Raw genomic sequence first — 22698 nt, 5'->3', positions numbered from 1 at the left:
CACAAGGTCTGTCCCTACCGCTGGGGAGGTGCTGTGGTCAGCGGGGGAAGACCGAGCGCTCCCGCAGCCTGCAGTGGGCTCGGGCAGCTGGAGGTGGTTTTTCTACCCGAGTAGAAAAACTCACATCCGCATCTCTCCCTCAACAGTGAACAGCCTCAACTCCTCTACCGCTCAGGGTCTCCTCGTGACTATTTAAATAGTATAAATTTTGTATAATACCCAAAACATCTGTTCAGTAGTGCAAGAACTTTCTACATTGAAATCTTACTTTGTTCTCAATGCATTTAACAAAATTTAAACTTCCCTTTTCATGTTTTTTTTTGAAGAATATAGTCTGTGCGCGACATGTACACAGATGCGCGTGTTCCAGTATTCGCAAACACACATGGGTTTAATTTTATTCTTTAATCATAGATATAATTTTCTCCGATGGTTTCATTCTATAATAAAGACCAAACCTTTTTCTTCCATCTCTGTTGCTATACCACAAGCTTCGTTATCAATTAATGATGTTTAACGGGTACCTAAATTGGCATTAAATGGAGACATTAAATAAAGATAATGTTTTTTCATTAACAAAATTACTGAAGTGGTATTGTGTATCACTTTTATGCTGAATTGCTAATGAAATGGAATCACTCATTTCTTGTTTACAAAGCTGACTTTTAAAAATATTCCTTATTTTTTTCTCTGCTCTGTCACTCAAGGCCTTTTGCCAATGCAAGTATGCAAACCACCTCTGAAAATACTGTTACTTTATTATTGTAGAGTATTGTTTCATAGCACAAATACATTACATTTATATCATGCGTTGTTTCATAGTACCTGGTACAGGCTAACTGTCCACCCGTCAAGAATAAAGGGTCATCACCAAAAAACAATAGCAGGAATAGGGTAACAGTAATATTTTCTAAAGCCCTCAATGAACTTCCCTTGAAAGGTCAAAGGAGTACCACATACATGGACCTACATATCCTGTCAGAAAGGAACTCAGACACTTTGAAATTGCACGCAATAAACTGGTAAGTTGGAAGGTAATACCAGTGCTGGAGCTCAGCACAAAAATGATGGCTAGGGAGGCACCTAATCAGGAAATCCCCAGAAAAGGAGGGGCGATTTCAGGCATTATCCCTGTCTGGGCTGTTCTTTTACTTTCCAGCAGGAATCTAAAAACCCTTCTCTAAATCTTCTGAAACACAGTGATAGCTCTACTTTTTATATTTTTTTTTTTCTCATTTTGATGGCCAGGAAAAGATTTTACTGTGGCTTACCTTATTCAAGGCCAGCCTGTCACATTTATTAATAACAGCATAATTTACTGAGATCTATATAACTGCAATGGAACATGCCCTGTGCTCTGCACACAGTGTATGACTCCACTGCAGTTGTGACAGGATCTTTTTTTCTGTGCAGTCCTTCAAACATATTACCCTTCTCTCAGAAATGCTGGATTGATTTTACCAAGCCATATATCAATGATGAAATTACTACAAATTAGTTTGTCTGCTGCTCCCTCACCCAATGGTTTCTTTCCAGCAAAAGGTGTTCCAGTCTACTGAAAAAAAAATGTAATTACTATTTCCTGAAAAGCAACATGAGCAAAATCAGCCTCTGTTACTGTCTAGAAACACTTCTTCCATATGGTTGAATACCATCACTGAACGAGGAAGAGGAGGTGGGGGCTGCACTCACACTCATCTTACCTTAGGATATGGATACTGCTTTCCTTTTGGATATAGACCTCCAGTAAACCGGGGAATAACCATGTTCGGTACCAGAGAGTCATTTATGGTCAGGAATGCCAGTCTTTCACCGTCTGGAGACCACCAGTGGGCAATATGAGAATGAAGAAGTTCCTCTGCAAAACCAGATTTCCTCAGGGTCCATAAAAATAACTATCACATCGTTTCCAGTTCATTCAGTTGGCACTGATTTGTTCTTTCTGTGCCTATTTAAAATGCATCTGCCGTAATTTCAGTAATTTCACATTATCCCGGGTTGAATGTTTAGATAACAAGGCATATCGAAAGACCAAACTTTAACTGTTTCTTCAAATGAATATTTTCATTGACGTCAATAAATCATCTAAACGTGAAAGATGATTGTAACTGCCATATGCTTAATTCTATTGCATTCCATTAGATATGTTTAATTAATTTTTAAATTATTTGGACAGTTTTTTTAGAATTGTCAATCTTTTTTTTTTTCTTTTAATATAAAACTTTAATATACCCGATTTCTCTGAGCTGTGGCACCTGGTAACATGTAGATCCTCACACAGTGATATTTATGTAATCATTTTTGGAGTGCAATATTTTGACTTTCTTGTCTCAGTCTAATGGTCAGCTCTAATTCTTAGAAAGTTCAGTTTTTCTGTAATGTAACTTTTTTGAAAATCCAAACAAAACTTTTTATTTTTATCCAAATTTTATTTGATTTCCAAATAAAAGTAATTCTCAGAAATGTCATGCAATGTTTTCTTACGTTTATAGTCATTCCATATTCAAGAGAAACAAAACAGAAACAACCATAGAAGCAGCGCCCAAACTCCTGGAATCCCAGTAAAGCAGCTCCTGACCAATTCCAAATTCACCCTGTAGGGGCCTTCTGTCTTCCACTTGTGAAAAGACTTAGATTTTTTTTATTACGCATTTGATATGTTGACTTGTTTGCTGAGCATTTTGTATTTAAATTTGAAGAATTTGGCTGGAAAACTAATTGAGAATAGCATACTAATGGGAACAAAGGCCTGACTGCATATCTAATTTAAGAGCCTACCTACAAAACTACTTAAATTGTCAATGGAGACTCTCCAAGATGCTAATCAGATTCTGAAAGTTCTGAAGCAGCTTAACGGGTTGAATTATCTAAGGTTAGGTGCAATGAAGCTGGGACTTACATTCAAAGTCATATATTCTGGGTCATGCTTCTCTCCCTGGCTGGATAACTAAAACTTTTTACACAGGAGAACAGCAGAGAATAAATGGTGAATATCAGATAGCAAAAATCACAGTTGTGTTTGTTTTAAAATATTACTGTTTGCATTCAAACAAGGTTATTCACACAAAGAAAAGCTATTCCCAAATGCTTTGTAAGGTAAAACGCTAATAACAAACTCATGGAAATGATAAAAGAAAACAAATGAGGTCAAAAGGAGGAACAGTTCTCAATTCAGCTGAAAATCTCTTAACTTCATCTGGACAATATTCAGCCTGCTCAGCTTCTGATGCTATTAAAAACACTACTGAAAGCAGAGGACTGCTCTAAGTTAAACAATGGTTAATGGGAAAGAAGCAGTATATTCATTCATGCCAACAGACATGGACTGTGGTCCTCCAACCTGTACAGACAGAATTCCCTTTTACCCTGACTTTAATTACGTATATTGTGGAGAAGAGCCCACTGCCTGCCTGTATCCCTGGGAACCCAAAGAGTTCTCTGTAAGTCAGGAAATGCAACAGCTATTTGGGCCAGGGATTAAAAAACTTGGAAAAGAATGGGCAAAATCACTTAAGGAAGGCTTTAGGACACACATCAGGAGGAAGGCTTTGGGATGCGTATCACCTCTCACAGCATTTCAGAAACTTTCTAGTCCCAGACTAGACACCTTTTGCTTTTCCTTCTCATGACAAAGGTATGTGTATAGCTGTAGAGACAGGGAATAAGAAGAACAAACTGGGGCAGTAACTGATTGGGAGGTGTAAGATATTTGGATGAATATGCCTGGCCTCCTTTTCAAAAAAGCAGAAGCAGGCTCATGGCCTTTTTGAAAATCAGCCAGGTATGAGATTTACATATCCATGAGTTCACAGGCAAAAATCACTCACAGCACATATGAAAAGGTCTGTGTTTTGTTGTCAGCTAAAGAAGTTCTTTGAAGCTTTAAAGCCATTCAGTCCTCAAATATTAATTAATAATATGTGTCTGTAGGAATGATGTGCACGCACAGAGAAGCAGGAGCATAACCTCAGACAAGCATCTTTGTCATTATTGTGCTAGCTGCTCCTGTTCTTTCCAAGTTACCCCATTTTCTTTTTCTGTTCATCGTGAAATATTTGCTACTTAAAGGAACAGTCATTTGTTTTATCAACAGTTTTGTTGATCTTTAAAACAAATGAAGTTACAAAAAATCCACATCAACCTCTTTCAGACACTGGTTGTGTAAGCTGAAATATGAAATAAATAAAAAAAGCATATTGGCATGTTTCAAATAAAAGAGATTAGTTTTGATTCTCTTTAGCTCTTAAATGTAGATCTCATGAATGCAGAGGTCCAAATCATATAAAACCCCCCATATTTCTTCCATTAAAATATGTCTTAAACTTCTACCTGTATAACTCTTAGATGGGGTCTACTCCATTCCTTCCAGACAACTCAAATAAAACGCCTGGCAAATACCAGAACTGATCAGTTGCATTAGGTAACCTTTTGTGGTCCCTTCCAGCCTGAATTATCCCATGACATCCTTATGATCCTTTGCAGACTAGCAAGGAATGTTTTTTAAAGAAAGAATCTCATATTACATTTTGTTCTGTGAAGTAGAGCTGTATAATGATCCTTCATTATATACCATTCACTGCAGCTCCATGCTGTACCCAGCTGCACCCGAAAGAGAAAAGAAACACAGGCTGCCCTCTTCTGAACAGGGGTCCTCAAAATGCTCGCAGAATTGGAGCCAGAATTGTCTTGTTGCATCCATGACTGTGACTCTTACTAACTTCACTTTGTTTTAGCAAAAACTTGAGATACTGTATCAACTTCAATGAGCTACATATGTTTAAGTTCTTCAGTTTGCATGCAGTCATGATAGATTTGAAGAATATGAAGTGCATATAAAACTATATTCCATTCCAAAGATTTCCTTTGTCCTTAAGTTTTGAAATATGCCACCACATTAAAACATTTCAAAACATTAATAGAAATCTTGGAAGTGCGTAATTATCAGATGTAGGCATTTACGTAGCTAAGGGATGCAAACTACCATTCTAATTTCAAGGTTTACTTTTATTTATTTATTTATTTATTTAGTATTTATTTATTTATTATTTATTTATTTTTATGGGGTTTTATTTATTTATTTATTATTATGTTAAAAGCATTTTGGTTGCAGAGAGAAACATTCTGTGGTACTACGCAGAAGACGGCTTCAGAAGCCAGCGGATATCACAGACTGAGCTGTCCTCCACTCTATTTTGGCACTGCTTGCCAGCAACAGCAAGTTTTCCAGGAGGCTAGCCCAGGTTGATTTAAGCAAAAGTAGCAGCCACAGTTGAGGTAACAGGATGACACTTTTAGATCCTGGCAAAACACTTAAATTGGATTCAAGCACATTCTTAAAGTCAGGCACAATGTTACTGCCTGGCTTGAGGGGCTGGAGCCTCTCGTGGGTCATGCTAACACCCAGCACACCAGCCACCACCGAGACTGAAGGAGAGACACCGATAAAAAAAGAGGCACCAGGCAGTATCATCTTTGATCACCTTTCGCTATGTAGCCAGCAGTAAAAATGAAAATGTAGCCAATTCTGCTTCTATGCTACGATTCTTCTATGCCTTCCTTCTATTAGGATGTTTTAACTGTAAATAGATCGGCGCTGTTGTTCACACAAGCAACAAACTTAGTCCTTTCCCTCCTCACTTGCGTTGTAAACCCAGAATAGCTCCAAAGGTATGAATGGAGTTATTCTAGATAAACAAAACATACAGAGTGTTTAGTTTTATTTGAATAGCTATATTTGAAATGCCAGCCCCGCTGAAGTTGGTAGTAAAATCTCACATCAAGATTTCACTACTACAGCATTTTTTACATACTACCTGGTGTTCATAATGTATTTGATACATTCTGGTTGAAAATAAATTCCTCTTTCTCAGAAAATATTGTTATATGCAAAACAGCAGTCAATATAAAGTATGAATAGATACAAAGGCAATCTTGCAAGAAAAAAAGAAGGCAAAGAAGCAAAAACAACCTTAGATAGCATTTTCTGAAATGAATAGATTTGTGCTATTGGGTCTGTACAAGAACCTCTCTTCTGTTTTAATAAACAGATATGTTTGTCCGGCTTACCTTCATATAACCAGTCTGCAATTCCATTAAAAATAATTCCTTCTTTTCCTGAAGATGTCAGGCGCAATGAGCTACTCTTTACATCAGGCTGATAGTAGATATTATTTTCAAAAATATAAATCTGGATCAGGTAAGAGGGATGGAGAGAAAAAAAGAACATTTTGGTAGATATAAATGGATGTTCAGCAATGAATACATAATTTCCCCAGGCTCAGAACAGTCTACAGAATAATTCAGCATGAGTTTTCGCAAACATTAATTTCATATTTCCTTTTATTATCAATTTGGACAAACTAAGCAAACTTTTAATACTTATGCCAAGCCAAATTCTTCCTTTAAAACTGTCTTCCCAGTTGAAATGTTTCTATTCGCTTTAAGAAATATTATTACATTTCTCAGAATCATACAGGAGACAAGTTTTATAACAGCTGAATAGATAAAGAAATTTGCCATTAATTCCATTCTAATAAAATCATCTGTTTTCCTAGCTGTGAAATTAGACACACTTCTGCAAGTACATACAGCACAGTACGTACATCATAAATGTAAGTTACAGCTTTATATCATGGTGTGAGAACATACTGGAAAAGCAAAAATAAACAGCAGACCGCCGTTAACTTTTCTCAGCTTGCTGGCACTATTTCTGGCTCTGACACACAAACATTTTACCTCAAGTGTGCTATATAAATGCCCTTTATTCTCAAGTCTAGGCTCCTCCTCCCTTTCCTGCGAGTAAGAGACTAGACAGACAGTCCTTTCCTCCTTCACTGCCACTTCTCAGCCTTGACTGCTTTTCTTTCCCTGCTCGCTTTGTTGCACAGGATTTCAAGTTCACTCATTTTGTGAGACTGAGCTCCAGGCTCCATGATGAAGTGCAATAAAAGAAAGATAAAAGCCAAAAAAACAACCAACCAACCAAAAAAAACAAAAAAAAAAAAAAGAAAAAAAAGACTAATAAAAGATTTTGGAGGAGTACGGGGATGGCAAAAAGGGCAGGAGACAAATGCAGTGGTGATAAGGAAGGTTTATGACACAGAAATTCTTATGTACTACTTTCTCCTACCAGCCCAGAGACCTTTGAGCACTTCAATGCAACACAATTCAGGTACGTGTTGTCCCAAACTTCTTCATTGGCACTATCTTTCCCAGCCCAGGTTAATAAGAAAAAACATGAGAGATACTAACAAGCCAAAAGCTACAGACAGCTATAAAAAGCAGAACCACAGCTACTAGCATTTCCTGTAATAATGCTCTTAATCCTTTCTGCCTGTACTCCTGCATACCTCATTTTCCTGAGTTGTCAATGCCTGTGACTAGACTATTATTTCAGCTATAATCGTCTCAGAGTTGCAGCCTTTTTCTTTGCTTTATCATTAAATTACAATGGCCACATATGTGCTTGAACAGCTTAATAATGGAATCAACTTAGTATCAATATTATGCTTGATTCACACTAAGAAAATGAAGCTAACAGCACTAGAGAAGCAACACACAATAGAAATTTTTGTACCATGATTTCATCAATGTACACTGATATACGGAGTCTCAGGGACTGCTAGCATGAAGTAAATATATTTCCACCAAACACCATTTTAAAAGCCTAGTCATTTATCATTCTCTCATACTTCTATGATAAACAACTTGTGGGAAAATACTAACCCGAGAGCAGAGTATTATCATCACTATTACTGCCGTTCTCTTTGCTTCTAAATTGCCATCTGAAATAGATTTCTCTATGAGTCCCCAAACTAATGGCATTTCTGGATTTTTAACAGCAGCCAATTCATGATTTCTGCTGCATAAAGCAATAAAGCTGAGTTTTTTCATACCATGAGCGATGCAATGATTTTAACCATTACTGGAAATCAAGGGTGACTTGGAACAAAGTTCGTTATGGTCAGAAATTCAAAACTCGGCAGTGAGTTCAAAACTGATGTAAAAATAGTTGATCCAGTTTGAACAATCCAAAATGTACTGACCAGTAATTATGTTTATAGTTTTATAAATAATATTTGGTACAGTTGAGAATTTATGGGAAGCTGATGTCTGACCCAGCATTAATACCAAGAGCAAACAAGGATTAGAGAAAGCTGGACATATCAAGCTTTTGAAATAACATTGACAAACACTCCTTGTCAATGTATATTTCCACAGTAAAAATGTGCTTTTTTTTGTAAGGTAAAAGAAACAAATACAAGTAATAACAAGGCATGGTTAATTGCTTAACCAAGAAAACCAAAATAATTTAGCCAAGTACTTGCTATTTAAGTGAACTAAAAACATTCCTATCAGACTAAATTACAGTGTAAGTAGTGGGAACACTCTATTGACTATTGCTTAGTAAAGAGCGATTTCTTTCAGTTGACAATCTCTTCTTATATAAACAACTGCTTTCAGGAGACTACAAAAAAAGCCTACTTGATCAAATGATTCTATTTTATTTAAACTTCTTTAATTAAATGCGCTCAATCTAATCCAGTTTGGAAGATCAGAAGTATACTTTTTGCTTCTCTCCCTCCTTTTCAGGCTGTTTGTATTTTTAATGGTGAAGATACCCATAGTGTCTACTCTCTGCAATGAAAAATTTTACTTTAAAGCCATCGTTGCCAGTCAAAGTACAGGATTAAGAACTACTTGTTTTATGACTGGACCATGAAAAGGTCTTTAATGCTGTTATTACTAGTTAGCAGGCATTGCTAATTCCATTTGACACATTTCAGATAAGTAGATATCTCAGAAGGAATACTCACTGTTGTGCCACTGATTGCCGGCTTCCTCAGCTTTATTCCCCATTCATTTCCTAAAGTGACTTTGTCTCCATCCTCAACCAGTTCTCAGCCACCCTCTGAACATCCCCACAATCCTCTTAGTATGCTCTGTCATCTGAAGTTTCCCTTCTCTCCTCATCACTCATGGCACGTGTTCTTTCAACTTTGAAAGCTAGACCAAAGCACAATTTTTTTCTTGAAGATACGGATTGGAACATTTTAAAGTTCTTGAAAAACTTCAAAGCCACCCAGCGGCTCTCTCTCTAGCAAGCCTCGAGCTCATGGCTTACCTGAATTTAACATTAAAAGTGATGGATTTATGTTCCTTTCCAAAACGTTTATGAAATATAACCGTTCGTGTTCCTCCACATAACTAAACAGCATGTAAATACACATCGATGATTTAGGGTTGGCACACTGGCAAGTATCGCTCTGCACTGCCTGCAGCGTTTCAAAAGATCAATATCCTCATGCTTGAGGCTGTAAAAACACCTCTATGGTTAGTCATTTAATCTCATCTATAATTTTGAATATTTGTTATATTTCAGGAGGTGCCATTTTCCACAACCGGCTGTCTGTACCAACAGGAATGGCATCGTGCACACTTCTGACAATGATGCCGCCTAACCCCTGCAGTCAGGGCTGCATTCCCCTCCATTCCTGATCATGCCAAAGTGCTCATCCGTAATTAACTCCTTCATGTCTTGGAAATAAGGACTTGGAGTGTAAATGTTGATTTCTGCAGCAAAACAGGCAGCAGAGTTGTAACAGGAGTGACCACATAATCGTGAAGGCTACTAGTCGTGGCCCGAGAGGCTCTTCGCTCTCTGTAAATCCAAGCTGTGGGTTCAGTTCAGCACAAGTACTTTGTGTAGCCACAAAAAACAATCTCCCATCTTACATTACTGCCAGAGCAATGCAGCCAAGAAAGACATTTCTAAAAGGCCTACTCATTGTGAATTCTTCTTCCCAATATAATATTTATATGGTACAAATGTACCTCATATACAGCTCTAAAACCACTTAAATTGTAACAGATCACCACTTGAAATTAATTTTGTTCACAAGATTGTGAATAGATCTTGTTCGCTTTTGTCTAGCGTTTGCACACCCAACACTGACGGGCGGCTAAGCGTCTTGCCCTCGTGTCCCTCTGAAATAGCCGCAACTAGAAGCATGCCCACAACAACTATGGTTTTACCAGAGAACAGTGAAATGGGCTTTTTCTCCCCCGTTAGTCCTTAGCTCCCGTTTGCCTGCTGCGGCCATGACACCACTCCATGCTCCTCCTGCTGCCTGAGGTGGTGCCAACTGTGGAGTGACTTCAGGAGGAAAACGGACATTGGTTTTATTTTATGTAGATTATCGTGAGCACACCAACTAAGAGTAGAAATGGAAATATTCCTCAGCTGAAACACACAAAAAATCCTACCTTAGGCCTCAGAAGCAGAGGAAGTCCTTAAATATCATGGTCAAACTCTCCCCTCCCCACAAATCACCCAAATTCCTTTCCTTTGGTTCGTACATTTTTAGCTTTCTTGCTTAATTTAAACATTGCCACCAATGCTTTCTGGTGAAAACAATACCTGTAGAAAACTCCTTACAGTTCTACGTTATGCTGCATTAAAATATATTTCCAAGATTTTATTTCAAAAACACAAAGACTGGATGGAAATTTTTATTTTTTAGGTGCTGATGATGATTAGTTGCAGTACAGCAATACATAGAAGCTGAATTTATGAGCCAGAGTTTGGTTTTTAAAATTCAGTGAAAGACAGAGCAAGTGGCTGGGAGAGAACTCAGACTACTACTTTTCCTACAACAGAGACTTAAACTCTCAAATACTATAAGGCAGACAGCAAATCACGACACTGGGATAGGAATTATTGATCAAAAAAAAAAATTTTTCTTAGAGCAGAATCTTGCCAGTACATGTGCCTAAAATCCTGACTCCAGTAAGTAAAATTAAACACGTGCCCAAAGGTTTCCAGGGTGGGGACTTTCACATACTCCATCACTTCGTATATTGTGTTTTGGGCAATGTCACATAAAACAAAAATTTCCCTTGCTAGTCTACCGCCAGTCAGGTATTTGGGAGGAAGTAGAAGTAAAATGGCTTTTCTTAGTATACACTTGGGTCTAATTACTACATCACGAGTACTAAAATGTTGAATGTAACTACTGAATCTTCCAAAATTGCTAAAAGAGGAGTTGCTAACTGCGTATCAGACAGGTATTCTCATGAATACATCAGTGGCTTTGTGCCCAAAATGCTTTCACAGCTTTCAGGCATGATGATAAGAAAATAAATTGAAAAAGGCACAAAGTGGAACAAGGCTATGCTATCTTATATGAAAATTATTATTACGGCTTTTTTAACCTCTTCTTTTCACCACCTATTTCCCAAGTATTTTTAAAACATTTCAAATTATGTTTTAGCTAAGACCCTTAGCTAACAATGCTGTAAATGGGGATAAATATCAAAATCTATGGCCTTCAAAATTATTTGACTTTTTGTTTTCTTAGAGATTTTGCACAGCTAATCACATCAAGCCTTAAATCAAATGAAGAAAAAACCAAAGCATTTCTTTAATTATTTTATTAAGTATTTTCCAATTAATGAAAACATCTGCAAGAATGTTTTGGATTAGTGACAGATTAATTCTTGATAATGATCACATTTATTTCAACTGACTGTGAAGAATTTGAGGCTCTCCTTGCTCTAATGTTTTACCTACAGCACTAATCCTTCCCCTTCTTCCACATCTGTCAGCCTCTGAAATATTGTTTCATAAACCTTCTTCTAAATTAATTTATTCCAAAACACTTATTTCTTGTTTGCAACATGTTTCACCATTACATGATTTTATTTCGAGCTGAGGTCTTAAGCAGAGCACCCAGTCCAAGCAGTTAGTTCCAGATGGCAGACAGCTGTGAAAACACAGAGACATCTAATCCCACGGCTGAAGGGCAAACCCCGTACCAATAGCTGGAGAGGCCCCCTGTGCGTCTATAATTTCAAACACTGCAGGCAGAGAAAAGCTGCTAAATCACAGGAAAATACCCCACTTTTTCCTTTTAGGTGCTCCACTGAAGCCTTCTGCATGGGCACACCCACACTCAGTCACTCTGACTGCAGGGCAGCATGTCGGCAACAGTTCAAGCTTTTTACGCACCAGTTGGGCAGTAGCAGCAGTTTGCCTGGAGCTGCGTGGAGGTCACCATTCGATCGCTTACCCTGCACAGAAGCAGCGACTGTGTGCGAAGCAGGGCTTTGAGCTCTCTACCAAAGCTTCCCTACCAGAGGCTGCCAGCAGCAGGTTAGCCCTGGCAAGCTGCGACAGAGTCACTCTCAGATATTTGCATGTATCCTAGAAATTCATCCAGACACCAAAGTTCAGACTTGCAGTTATAAGCAAAAGCCCGGTTTTCTTCAGGTGGAAAAGAAACATATCTCAGAGCTGCAGCCCTTGCTGACAAAACCTATCTCCTTCTCTGGAACCAGTCATCGGTCTTACTTGCAGAGAAAAGCTACCAAACTGAGAAAGGGATATTCCTCACAAAGCTGAGGTTAAGGAGGTATACGTAACAATCTAGCATTCGTCCTTTCTCTAACACACGCATGGATAAACTTGTTTTTGTATGAATGTCATAAGGTAGCTTGCCATGCAACAAGTTCTTAAACTAAAACACTAACCATATAGGTATAATGTGTTGCCATTGCTGTTCCCCATATGAGAGGGAACCATCCTGGGTCTAGAAGCAACATTACTCACTCAAGACATGCTTTGCCCAAGCTGAAGGTATGCCTCCGCACTTTGTACCGCAGCCAGGTACTTGTTGGCCTGTAACTTAGCGTAGTGTGGCCACAGTTTAAAAGCCATGAGAAGGTATAGCTTTCCTGTAAGGCACAAGTTTGCACATCCCCAGTCTAATATTTCCATATTACCTGATGTGAAATGATAGCAGAAGTCACTAACAACTAACAAATAAAACAGAAGAAAATTAGTTAGCACAGCCTTTAAAATTCTCTTGATCATAGGGAAAACTTGGACACCTATCCCATAATGGTTAATACATCAGGGACTTACTTTCCTAACTTAATGAGTGAATTTTTCTAATTAATCCTCCAGAGTTTGAGCATGGCAGATTTGTCTGACGTCCTGATTGATTGACTTCCTGATTGATACCATCAGCACAAATAGATTTTGCCATCAATAACAACAGAAATGTGTAATGCAAACTGCAAGTGTCAGTGGCCTTTGCAGCCACAATTTACCCTTATATAATTTTTAATAGCTCCTGAAATTAACTTTTCAAGATAAAAAGATAATACCTAGAACCCAGCATCTTGTCTTGAAGGAAAGAAACAGTGGAGTGTGACTAATGGCATGACCAATAGATTTCTCATTACATGGATTCATCAGGACAAACGCCTAGTTCAAGGAAGGGGCCAACCAAACTCTTAAGCTACTGAGCAGTTAGAGCTGGAAGGGAAACAAAGAAGGCATCTGTACCAATACACCTTTGGTTAAAAAAAAAATCCGTACAACAAGCACTGGTTTCTTCCAGTACAGGTGAGTGTCCTACCTATGAACTGAGGAAATGGTCATATATTTCCACAGACTCTCTGATCAACAAATATACAAATAACTATTCCAACTCGGAACAACTTCAGCACTCCCACTTGATACCCCAGAGAACATGACAGTCTTCCTTACCTTTCACATATGGAATATGAGCTACGACAAGACTAAGGCATTTCTGATTATGCCCAGAAGGAGACCTTCAGGCGTTCAGGAAATGCTGCTGCCTGCAGAACTCCAGCAGTTGCTACTGACAGTGCTAAAGACATTGACCTAAAGCATCTTCAGGCAGCCCATCTGTGGCTGTATTCCTGCGTGACCTTGGCAAGGACACACAGCTCACCACTCTTTGGACTAGTGCAGGTGTCTTCAGAGCCCAATGTTCTACGTAACAGACCACTCAACTGCACTTCTTGCTCTATGGGTTAAGTATTTTTACTGACGCAGAAACAAGTGTGGTCCTGTGCACCCAGTAGATAGTCTGGCTAACCAGCTGACTCCACCACCATCATGGCTGATAGCTGCATCTCAGCACAGGATCTACCAGACTTCTTCATTTCCTAAGCATATGGCAAAATTCCATCCCTTCTTCTTGTGAGACTGCCAGCTAATTAGTTGCATAATTAATTCTTCAAAAGCTTCAAGATGTTTTTCCATCTGGGCTCGCCTCTTACCGTTTGTTCTGTCTCCTGTCTTACCATAAATTAACCAGGGCCAAATCCAACTGCCCTTAGTTAGATCAGTCACTAAAATTTCCAGATGAAAAATGTTTTCTTGCTAACAACTGTTAATACAAATAATATGAGCTATTCATTAGACAGAAGAAAGTAAAATAAAAAATACTTTCTTAAGTCACTCAGCAAATTTTGTACTTTGCTCTTCAGAGATCAGCCCATGACTTCTCCAGTTTCAGTACAATACTAAGTTGGCACAGCACTATTTTGCAGCTAAACCTCGTACTGGGAAGGGAAAGAAGATCCCACAACACACACAGCAGCTGTATTTCTCCTAGTCCTGAGTTTATGTTGGAGCATGCGGTGGAACAAAACACACAGCAATGGGGAATGAGAAAAACTTGTTATGCTGTCTAGACCACAGCCAAAGGAGTGCAATACGCAAGCACAGTTTAAATAGCTTTCACGTAGCCAGTTTAACCAGCAGTTAAAACCCAGAGTCAAAGATACCAGCACAGCGAGCCCTCACACATAAATGTTATGAGGAAAAAATAGCTTGAAGCTAAATAGATCGATCAAAACTTGCCTGGCGGTGTTTATACTGCATAGCCATATATATATGTACGCATACATATTATATAAATCCAAAGAGTCAATGTTCTTTGTTTCCTGAACAACATGCTGCTCCATAGGCAAAGTTCAGCACAAGCAAGTGATCTTAAATAAACAAATAAATAAGTGGTATCTTAAATGAAATCATTCATCTTAAAATGATTTTGAAGTGATTTTTAGAAAAAAAGGTGGTTTCAATTCCTACTTCTCTTTTGGCCCCAATTATGGAAAATGCAGATATCTATGCACTTCCCTTGATATGTAAATGTTATCTGAACTAACTTTGGATTACAGGAATAAATTAAAATCAAACCCCTGCAACCACATGGAAACCATTTGGTAGTGGTTTTTCAACGCTTGCTGTCAAGATAACAAGTTTGATTTTCATTTAAATACTTAACATATTTGTTATGACTTTATGGTTCACAGATCTGAAAAAATCACACAAATAGCTCCACTTCAGAAACCTACAATTAGTTTTCACCAATTTAAAAAATATTGCAAATCAGCCACAGTATCTGTCTATGAATTACCATTGCAAATAAAGACCTGGCTTGGCATCTTCTCTACCACTGTTCAACATCCTCCAAAGCCCTGATAGACACATTTTTTCTACTAGAGCCACTGGTTACGTTATTCCTAGTCAACAGTGCAATGTCTCTTCTCTTCTTCAAGTCCAAACTGAACAAATGTTTTCTTGTCATCTATGATTTCACTTACTATACCCCTGGGACTTACAGACTTAAATTGGGATTGCCAGACCATTATTATACCCACTGCTACAGAAGATGAGTACCCCTTTCTGCCCTCTTCCCTTGCCAAAATCTCATTTAGTGGAAGCAGCTTCTCACTGAAGAGCAAGGTGTACTTAAGATTACGTGTTTTGTGTATCAATGCAACAACAGTATAACTGCTATTTTCTTTATTCCTCTCACAGGAAAAAAATGCCTGTTTTGGGAAGAAAACACTTTCTAGCATCATCCAGAAGAACTGGACATACAGCATTATATAGGAACAGTTGTTTATTGTACCTAGTTAGAAGCGCCATGATGGCAATCCAAACCTCTAAACCTCCAACCTCAAAGCTCCTCTATGGCCAAGAGCCACAGGGCAATGCTGCAGTGAGCCACAAAAATCCTTCAGGTCTCTGTGGCAAACTATTACCCAAAACAGTTATATTGCATTTCACTGGTGCGACTGATTATTCTGCTGATGTCTTTCTTACAGGTCCTGCAGCAATCTCCAAAACCAGAGAGAATTACTATATTTTGGATAACATAAAACCCAAGAAAGTGGCTTATAAAGCTTTTATAAGTGTGAATTTTGGATGATTAGAGTATTCATTAGTGACTTTGTCAGTTACAATTATGCAGACTTTTTCCAAAATCCCTTTTTTTTCACATCTTACAAATTTTCTATCCAGATCATGTATGTTACAGGATGACAATTTCAAGGAAAGTTTTATGGAATTATATTGCAAAGCAGCTTCATGTTATATCCCTTTCCCCTACATTATATCTGTAGTCTATTTAGATTGTGAGCTCCCACGGACAAGGATTGCAGGCTAAAATGCCTGATGCAGTTCGCAATACAGCTGCTTTGCAAGTCTCCAGTAGTGCAGAACAGCTCTGATCTCCTCTCTGTAGATTTTTTTCTTTTGCAGTTCAATCTATACTGGTATAAAATTTTCAGAGCTGTTCAGCTCTTACTTGTTCCAGCTCTTACCCCATAGTTCCATGTGCGCCACAGACCACTAAATTATGCAGATACTGGGCACAGCAGGTACCATCAGCTACCTAAGCAAAGCATGGCAGTAGGCAAAAATCTACCCTTATATGATCTATGCTTCAAAATCATCAGACACATTGCAAATGAGGCAGAAAACAAATAATAGATAATAACAAAATTATTATAATTGTAAGCAATAATAACTATATTCACTCTTAAAGGTACCAATTTTCTAAAGATTGTGATTGACCTAGACAGGAATTTTCTCAGAGGAAGCTTTCAAACCTTTTGATTATGTTGTAATTAAGGCAGAGAAGAAGTAGCTGTTGATCAGCATGAAACATGGAGACCTCAAAACACATACATCCCAATGTCATGTTCCGCTTTTTTTATTTTTTGTCAGTTACAATATGTTAATTTTATTTTTGCAGTCATCAAGCTGCCAGACATAGCATGAACAACAGAACGGAACAGTGAAGCACCACTTTTCTGCTGTCTAGATTAATGCCACTGCATCACAGTAATGTGTTAGCACAATTGTTTCTAAACAACTGCAAACAATCTACAAGGCTATTATATTTAATTGCTATTTAGATAGTTTATAAATCTACTGTAAACAATAGCAAGGATGCGCTCATAATGCAGCTAGAAGATTAGTTAGTAATGTCATGGAATAAAGCAGGCCATGAACTCACAGAGTATCAGCCACTCCATGATAACTCTGATGTTTATGTCCTTGATTTCCAATAAATGTCAGGAAGCATTGCCCTCTTTTGTTTAGGCACACATTAATTATGTTGCCTTTCCAATGATATTGGATCATGACGTTCACTAAATTCACACCCTGCCTAATCCCATGATAACTTACTCATGAGTGCAAACATTGTGCGATACGTTATATAAACAAAATCACATATAATATCTGAACTACGACCTACGCAAAAAGCTACTTTATAAATCTTTGTGACTGCACAGAAGATTACAGTAAGACTGCCTTGCCCCCGAGCTGATAGTCTGGATCCACTGCTTCCTCCCCGTGGAGCTGCCTGAAGAACTACACTGGCTGCAGCACTGTGCAAAATGTCTTTGAGGGATTGAACTGCTCAGCCCTTTGGTCTTCGTCCGTGCAAGTGATGTGTATAACAGACTTATGTACAAACAGTGTATGCTCAGGAATTCACACTCCTTGTTCCTTGCATTTACTGATAGCTTCTGACTAATGAACCAGCATGGAAGAGTGTGGACAGAAATGTCACTCTTACATGCCTAGGTTGCTCCTACAGACTTATAATAAAATCATAATCTGCCCTTACCGTAAAATCTTTTTAAATTATGTCTGGTATTTTGAAGGCTCATCTCACACTGATATCATGCCTTCAATTATGCCCAGACTGATCAATCCATAACAGAACCTAAAATGAAAAATTTTCAACCTAGTTACTCCGGAAGAAAAAAGGCAATGTTGAGAGATGGGATAATATCTAAGATAACTGCCTGGACTTGGTGCCAGAGGAGGAATTTTCTCTGTTTTCTTTGACAAAATGTAAGAATGTAGCATCCTAACAGCTACAGGACTAAAGGAAAAAAAGATGGAATTGAAAATGCTGTGCTATAAAGTCATATTTAAGTTTTCTACTATTCCTACAGTGGTAGACGATCCCAGAGAACTTTGTACATTATTCAAATGCTGAAGCAGACCAGGGTGCCTCTAAGCATCTCCTATATGAGAAACCCAGGCAGGGTTTAACACAAAGCTTTGTCCTTTCAGCCGCTATTGCTGACCCAGCCTATCTTGTCGTATGGTACCTGTGCCTTGGTCGCCCCACTGTGTACACTGTTCAAGTTGCCAGTTGTCTTTATAATGGGCCAACATTTTAGCGGATGACACCTACTTGTACAGACTCTACACCCATTTACCACTTCGTGGAAGTAGGGCATTCAATGCAAGAAAGCCAGTTTGTCTTAAAATATCTCATTAGGAATGAGACAAATAGGAATGAGAAAATTCTGACTAACTCTTATAATAGCATTTCTGTTCGCGACAGTTCAGAGTCTGTGAAGCAACACTTGAAAATAACTGTTTGCATTCTTTCCACACAAAACTTCTCTCTTCTATTTCTGTAAATGCACTGGCACCTGCCACAAACAGTGAAGTGAAAATATGCAGTGTTCTGCAATATTATCTATGTGACCAATACCTATTAGTCACTACTGATCAAGCCTTGCTCATACGTATAGCACATTTATAGGAGCACATGAATACTATTAGCGTATTACTTCTCCACCACACCCTAGCCCCCAACTAAAGGGATAAATACTTTGATCTGCACAGGTTTCTGTTTTCCTCATTAACGCTGTTTCCACCACCTTAAAACAGATCTTTCTAATACCAGTTTGTTTCCACAAAAGTAGGAGTTTTAAGTGTTGGCTGATTGTCGGGTCCTTCAGCCTTCTTTTCTCCCTGCCGATCAATGCTTCGTTTTCTCTTACAAATCAACAGTATACCTGACTTTTTAATCCTTATTCTCCAGGGCTGTCCTGGCCTTGAAGCTGCCAGTGAATATACATTCCCCGCAATAACAGTCCCCTGCAAGCAGTCCCCTGCATTTCACTGCCTGGCTCAGGCTGACTCAGCATGAAAGCCTAAGTCACTTTAACACAGTGCGGCAGGAGTTTAATCTGCTCTGATCCTTCAGCGCAAACACAGTGGGGAAGTCATAACCCCACTGTAGGGAAAAAAAAACATGCAAGGACATTTACGGGTTGATGATGATGGAATTTAATGTCTCTTTATCAAGAAGGACTTGGCTAAAATAGAGAGAAAGAGCCTTCAAGAGCGTTGAACATGCCCAAAGCTGTGTGGTCGTAATCTGTGGTGTTTTTTCTCCTCATCACAGCTGTTGCTGATAGGGATTCAGCAGGGAGTCATGACATCATCATCCATGAAGTCTATACAGCCTTTAATTTTTTTTTTTTTTTAAATATTAACAAGGACCATCTACTCCATCTTTATCCATATGCTATGGGTAAAATCCTGGTTGACTGACATAAAGAGCCCATTGATCTAAACTGGTCCAGGACGTCTTATTTTGACCACTGGAACAATTGAACTAACTTTCAAGGACACATATCATAGGGGAAAAAGGAGGTTCAACCCTGCTGAAGAAGGGAGTCGCTGTCACTTCCTCTGACAGAAACCTGCCTATACTTTTGCTGGACTCTACGTGCCAAATAAGAAAATAAATATTATCATACAGCAAACAGAACCTATCAACAGAAGAGCTTGAGGAGCCTTGCCACACAGCAAGAGTTCAGGGGGTTTTGCTGCCAAGTTGGTTTTATCCCTTTAGCTTGTTCCTAGCTGAACTCTGTAGGCGCTGGTACAATCACAGAGACTCAGAAGTCTTTTGCAAGTCTTCTGCAAAAATTTTACAAAAGGTAAATAAAATTTGTGTTCACCATTGGCTAAAACAACCTCTGGCTTAGAACCTGAACCACAAATGCATTAGAAATGTCAGTTCTTCAGACTCTTCTGTTTTGACATTTTGGCGCCCTACCATAGCGAACCTTTTCGCAAGGTGGTAAGTGATTATATGACCCATGGACATAGGTAAGCCTGCAATGATTTTGGGCAGGATTTTGGAGTTATGTGAAAATACAGTCCATAATAAAACTTGTTACCTAATCTTTCCCAACTCTGATTTAGCAAAAGGTTCAATCAGATTTTGATCTCTCTTGTCATTGACTGTGTATTTAGTTTTTATGGGTGGCTATTTCTAACGAATTTTAGACTTCTGAAGTATAATTTTCTTGTTTCTGCATTACACAAAGCTATGCAATTTTCACACAAGAAGCACAGCAGTCCTATTTTATGAGCCATTGGACTTGCAGTTAATATTAGCTAACAGACGGAAGTGTGAATATTCAGATATGCTTTGTTACACATACACATGTTGAACAACATGACAGTCTAGATGAGAGGGGCGTATTTCTATTTTCATCGCTCCCTGCAGGCTGCTGCAAAGAAAAGTCCTGATGATTGCTCCTATCAAACATGTGTGTCTCTGCTTGTTTGCACCTATCTTCGTGGGGCTGTGTGTAAAAATATATATACACACACACAAATACCGATGTGAAAAAATAATTCGCTTTCTAGCACAATGATATGTCAAATTTCCTATATATTTGCTTACAAAAGAGGTATTGGTAGGAGACTGGATAGAAAAGTGCACTACCTGTGTGCATGGTTTACATACTGATTCAAATATTAGCTGCATACTAGAGCAGTGATAATAGAATAAGAGTCAGGGAAAGGGGAGAGGAAACATCTTTTATCTCCCCTCTCGATTTATTCACTATAAAGCTGCTGGGCCTTTTATTGTTCCAAATGAAAACCAGTAGTTGAGGAATAATGCTCCTATAAAACATATGATTTTCTCATTATTTTTTCACATTTTTCAGATACAGCCAAGTAGCTATTCTCACAAAGGGCTAGCAATATCTAATCCTTAATAGTCAATATTTTTAAGTTACCTTTGATACCAGGACACATTCACTGCATTTCACTAAGCAAAATGATGAAGCAACTTCTTCTATGCTCAACTTAGCCTTGCTTCCATTTATAAATGTTCCTACTCTCTAGAGTTCACAAAACGTTTATTGAATATATCCAACCTTGATATGTAAAAATGCATTTTTCCCTGTTTTCCAAAACTGCCTGTGTTTTCTGGCTGCATTCTCCATTCCCCTTTTCTGAGATGGAGAAAACTGCTTTCGTACCGTACTGAGTATCACTTTTGAAACTACAGAACATGCATTTAATGCTTATCTTCTCCTCCAACTTCATCTATATTTAAGTGAAGTGGGCACCTAGAAATTAATAATTGAAAATGGAAATTAGTTCAGTAGAATACCTTCAGAGAAACTAATAATTTAATTTTTTCTTTGAAGAATAGTTCGAATTGAATTATTTAGATGGAAAGGCAAAAAACATTTACATTTTACAATGCTAGATTGAGAAATCCAAATGGAAATCCAATGTGTAGCAGCAGCTTAGGAGGAATACAGTTTTAGCTAAGACTTTTAGATAAATCTAATTCTTATGTGAAGAAAAATATTATATTGCCAACGCTCACCATGACCCTGATAAAAAGCAGTTCTTGTATCAAAAATAAAGCAGCAGAAAGCTTTTGCAAGTATGCTAGTAAGTGGTTTTCATATCATTTCATAACAGGATCTGACCATTTAGCACATTTCATCTAACACAAAAAAGAAATAACAGAATGCCCAGACTTGCAAAATAATACACAATCTAACTTTAGCTGCTGGTCAAAAGTTGCTATTAAAACAGTCCTTTTGTGTGCCTTTTTTCTGTAAATGTTTTCACTTTTTGGTTCAAAACCTCAGTCTCTGACACAGTACGTTTCCCAGCTGGAATCTAGAAATGTAATAAAAACATTTGGAAAAGAAAATAAAAAAGCTTTAGTACCCTCCTTAATTTCTCATTGCCTTCAGAAAGACATGACTTCAGCATTTGCTAGAAGTATGGTCAAATCCCTTTAGGACTCAACTAGGTGGACAATGCTCAACCATACAGGTTCCCTTTCTTCATAGAAACATCCTCAGGAAGACAAAGGATCTCCAAATATGCTTTTAAGTACAGAAGTTCTGTAAGGAACCCCTCATACATTTTAAATAAGAAATCATACCTGAGGTTAATGTCACATTAAAGTGTTCTTGTTTCTTCCTGGTTTTCAGAATAAATTCAAGCAGACATTTTCCTCTCAGTTTTACTGCTATTTGCCTCATTAGCATAATGATTAAAAGGAAATATGAAATAAAGCCTTGACATTTTCGTACATGATTTTAAGTTACTCATATAAATATACAACAAGTCAAAAGAGCAAAAGACTTTGAAAATAAAAACAGCAGATTAAATATATTTATTTAGGACTTACTTCATTAGCACTAATTAAGCTTCTACTTGGCTCATGAACCCTGAGAGATTTTTTCTTCTTCATTTGCAAATGGAAGTGTTTTTGCCAGGAGGGGGTGCCAAGTACCCACAGCATTAATTATGCAAAAATAAAACACATGCCAAATATTTTACAGAAATGTAAGTTATCAATTTTTATAGTAGTTGTACTTTGAACCTTGATAGAGCAAACAGTAAATGAAGCTTTCAGCAACTAATGGCTGTTAAAGCATCTGTTGAGCAAGGTATGTGTCTAGCATAGTCCTGCTAATTTCTCATTTACTAAAATC

General features: G+C 38.0%; 1 protein-coding gene across 1 annotated transcript in view; it reads right to left on the bottom strand.

Moving 5' to 3' along the window:
• Window positions 1-22698, bottom strand: part of DPP10 (dipeptidyl peptidase like 10) — a 298673-nt gene that overhangs the window by 49105 nt on the left and 226870 nt on the right. The window contains exons 8-9 of the mRNA XM_075152780.1: window positions 6067-6187; window positions 1704-1858 (exon numbers count right to left, since the gene is read on the bottom strand). Coding sequence (XP_075008881.1) covers window positions 1704-1858; window positions 6067-6187 — 276 coding nt within the window. The remainder of the gene's footprint in view (window positions 1-1703; window positions 1859-6066; window positions 6188-22698) is intronic.

This window comes from Calonectris borealis, chromosome 6, assembly GCF_964195595.1.
Source record: "Calonectris borealis chromosome 6, bCalBor7.hap1.2, whole genome shotgun sequence".
NCBI lineage: Eukaryota > Metazoa > Chordata > Aves > Procellariiformes > Procellariidae > Calonectris > Calonectris borealis.
This window is presented reverse-complemented; position numbering and strand designations above follow the sequence as displayed.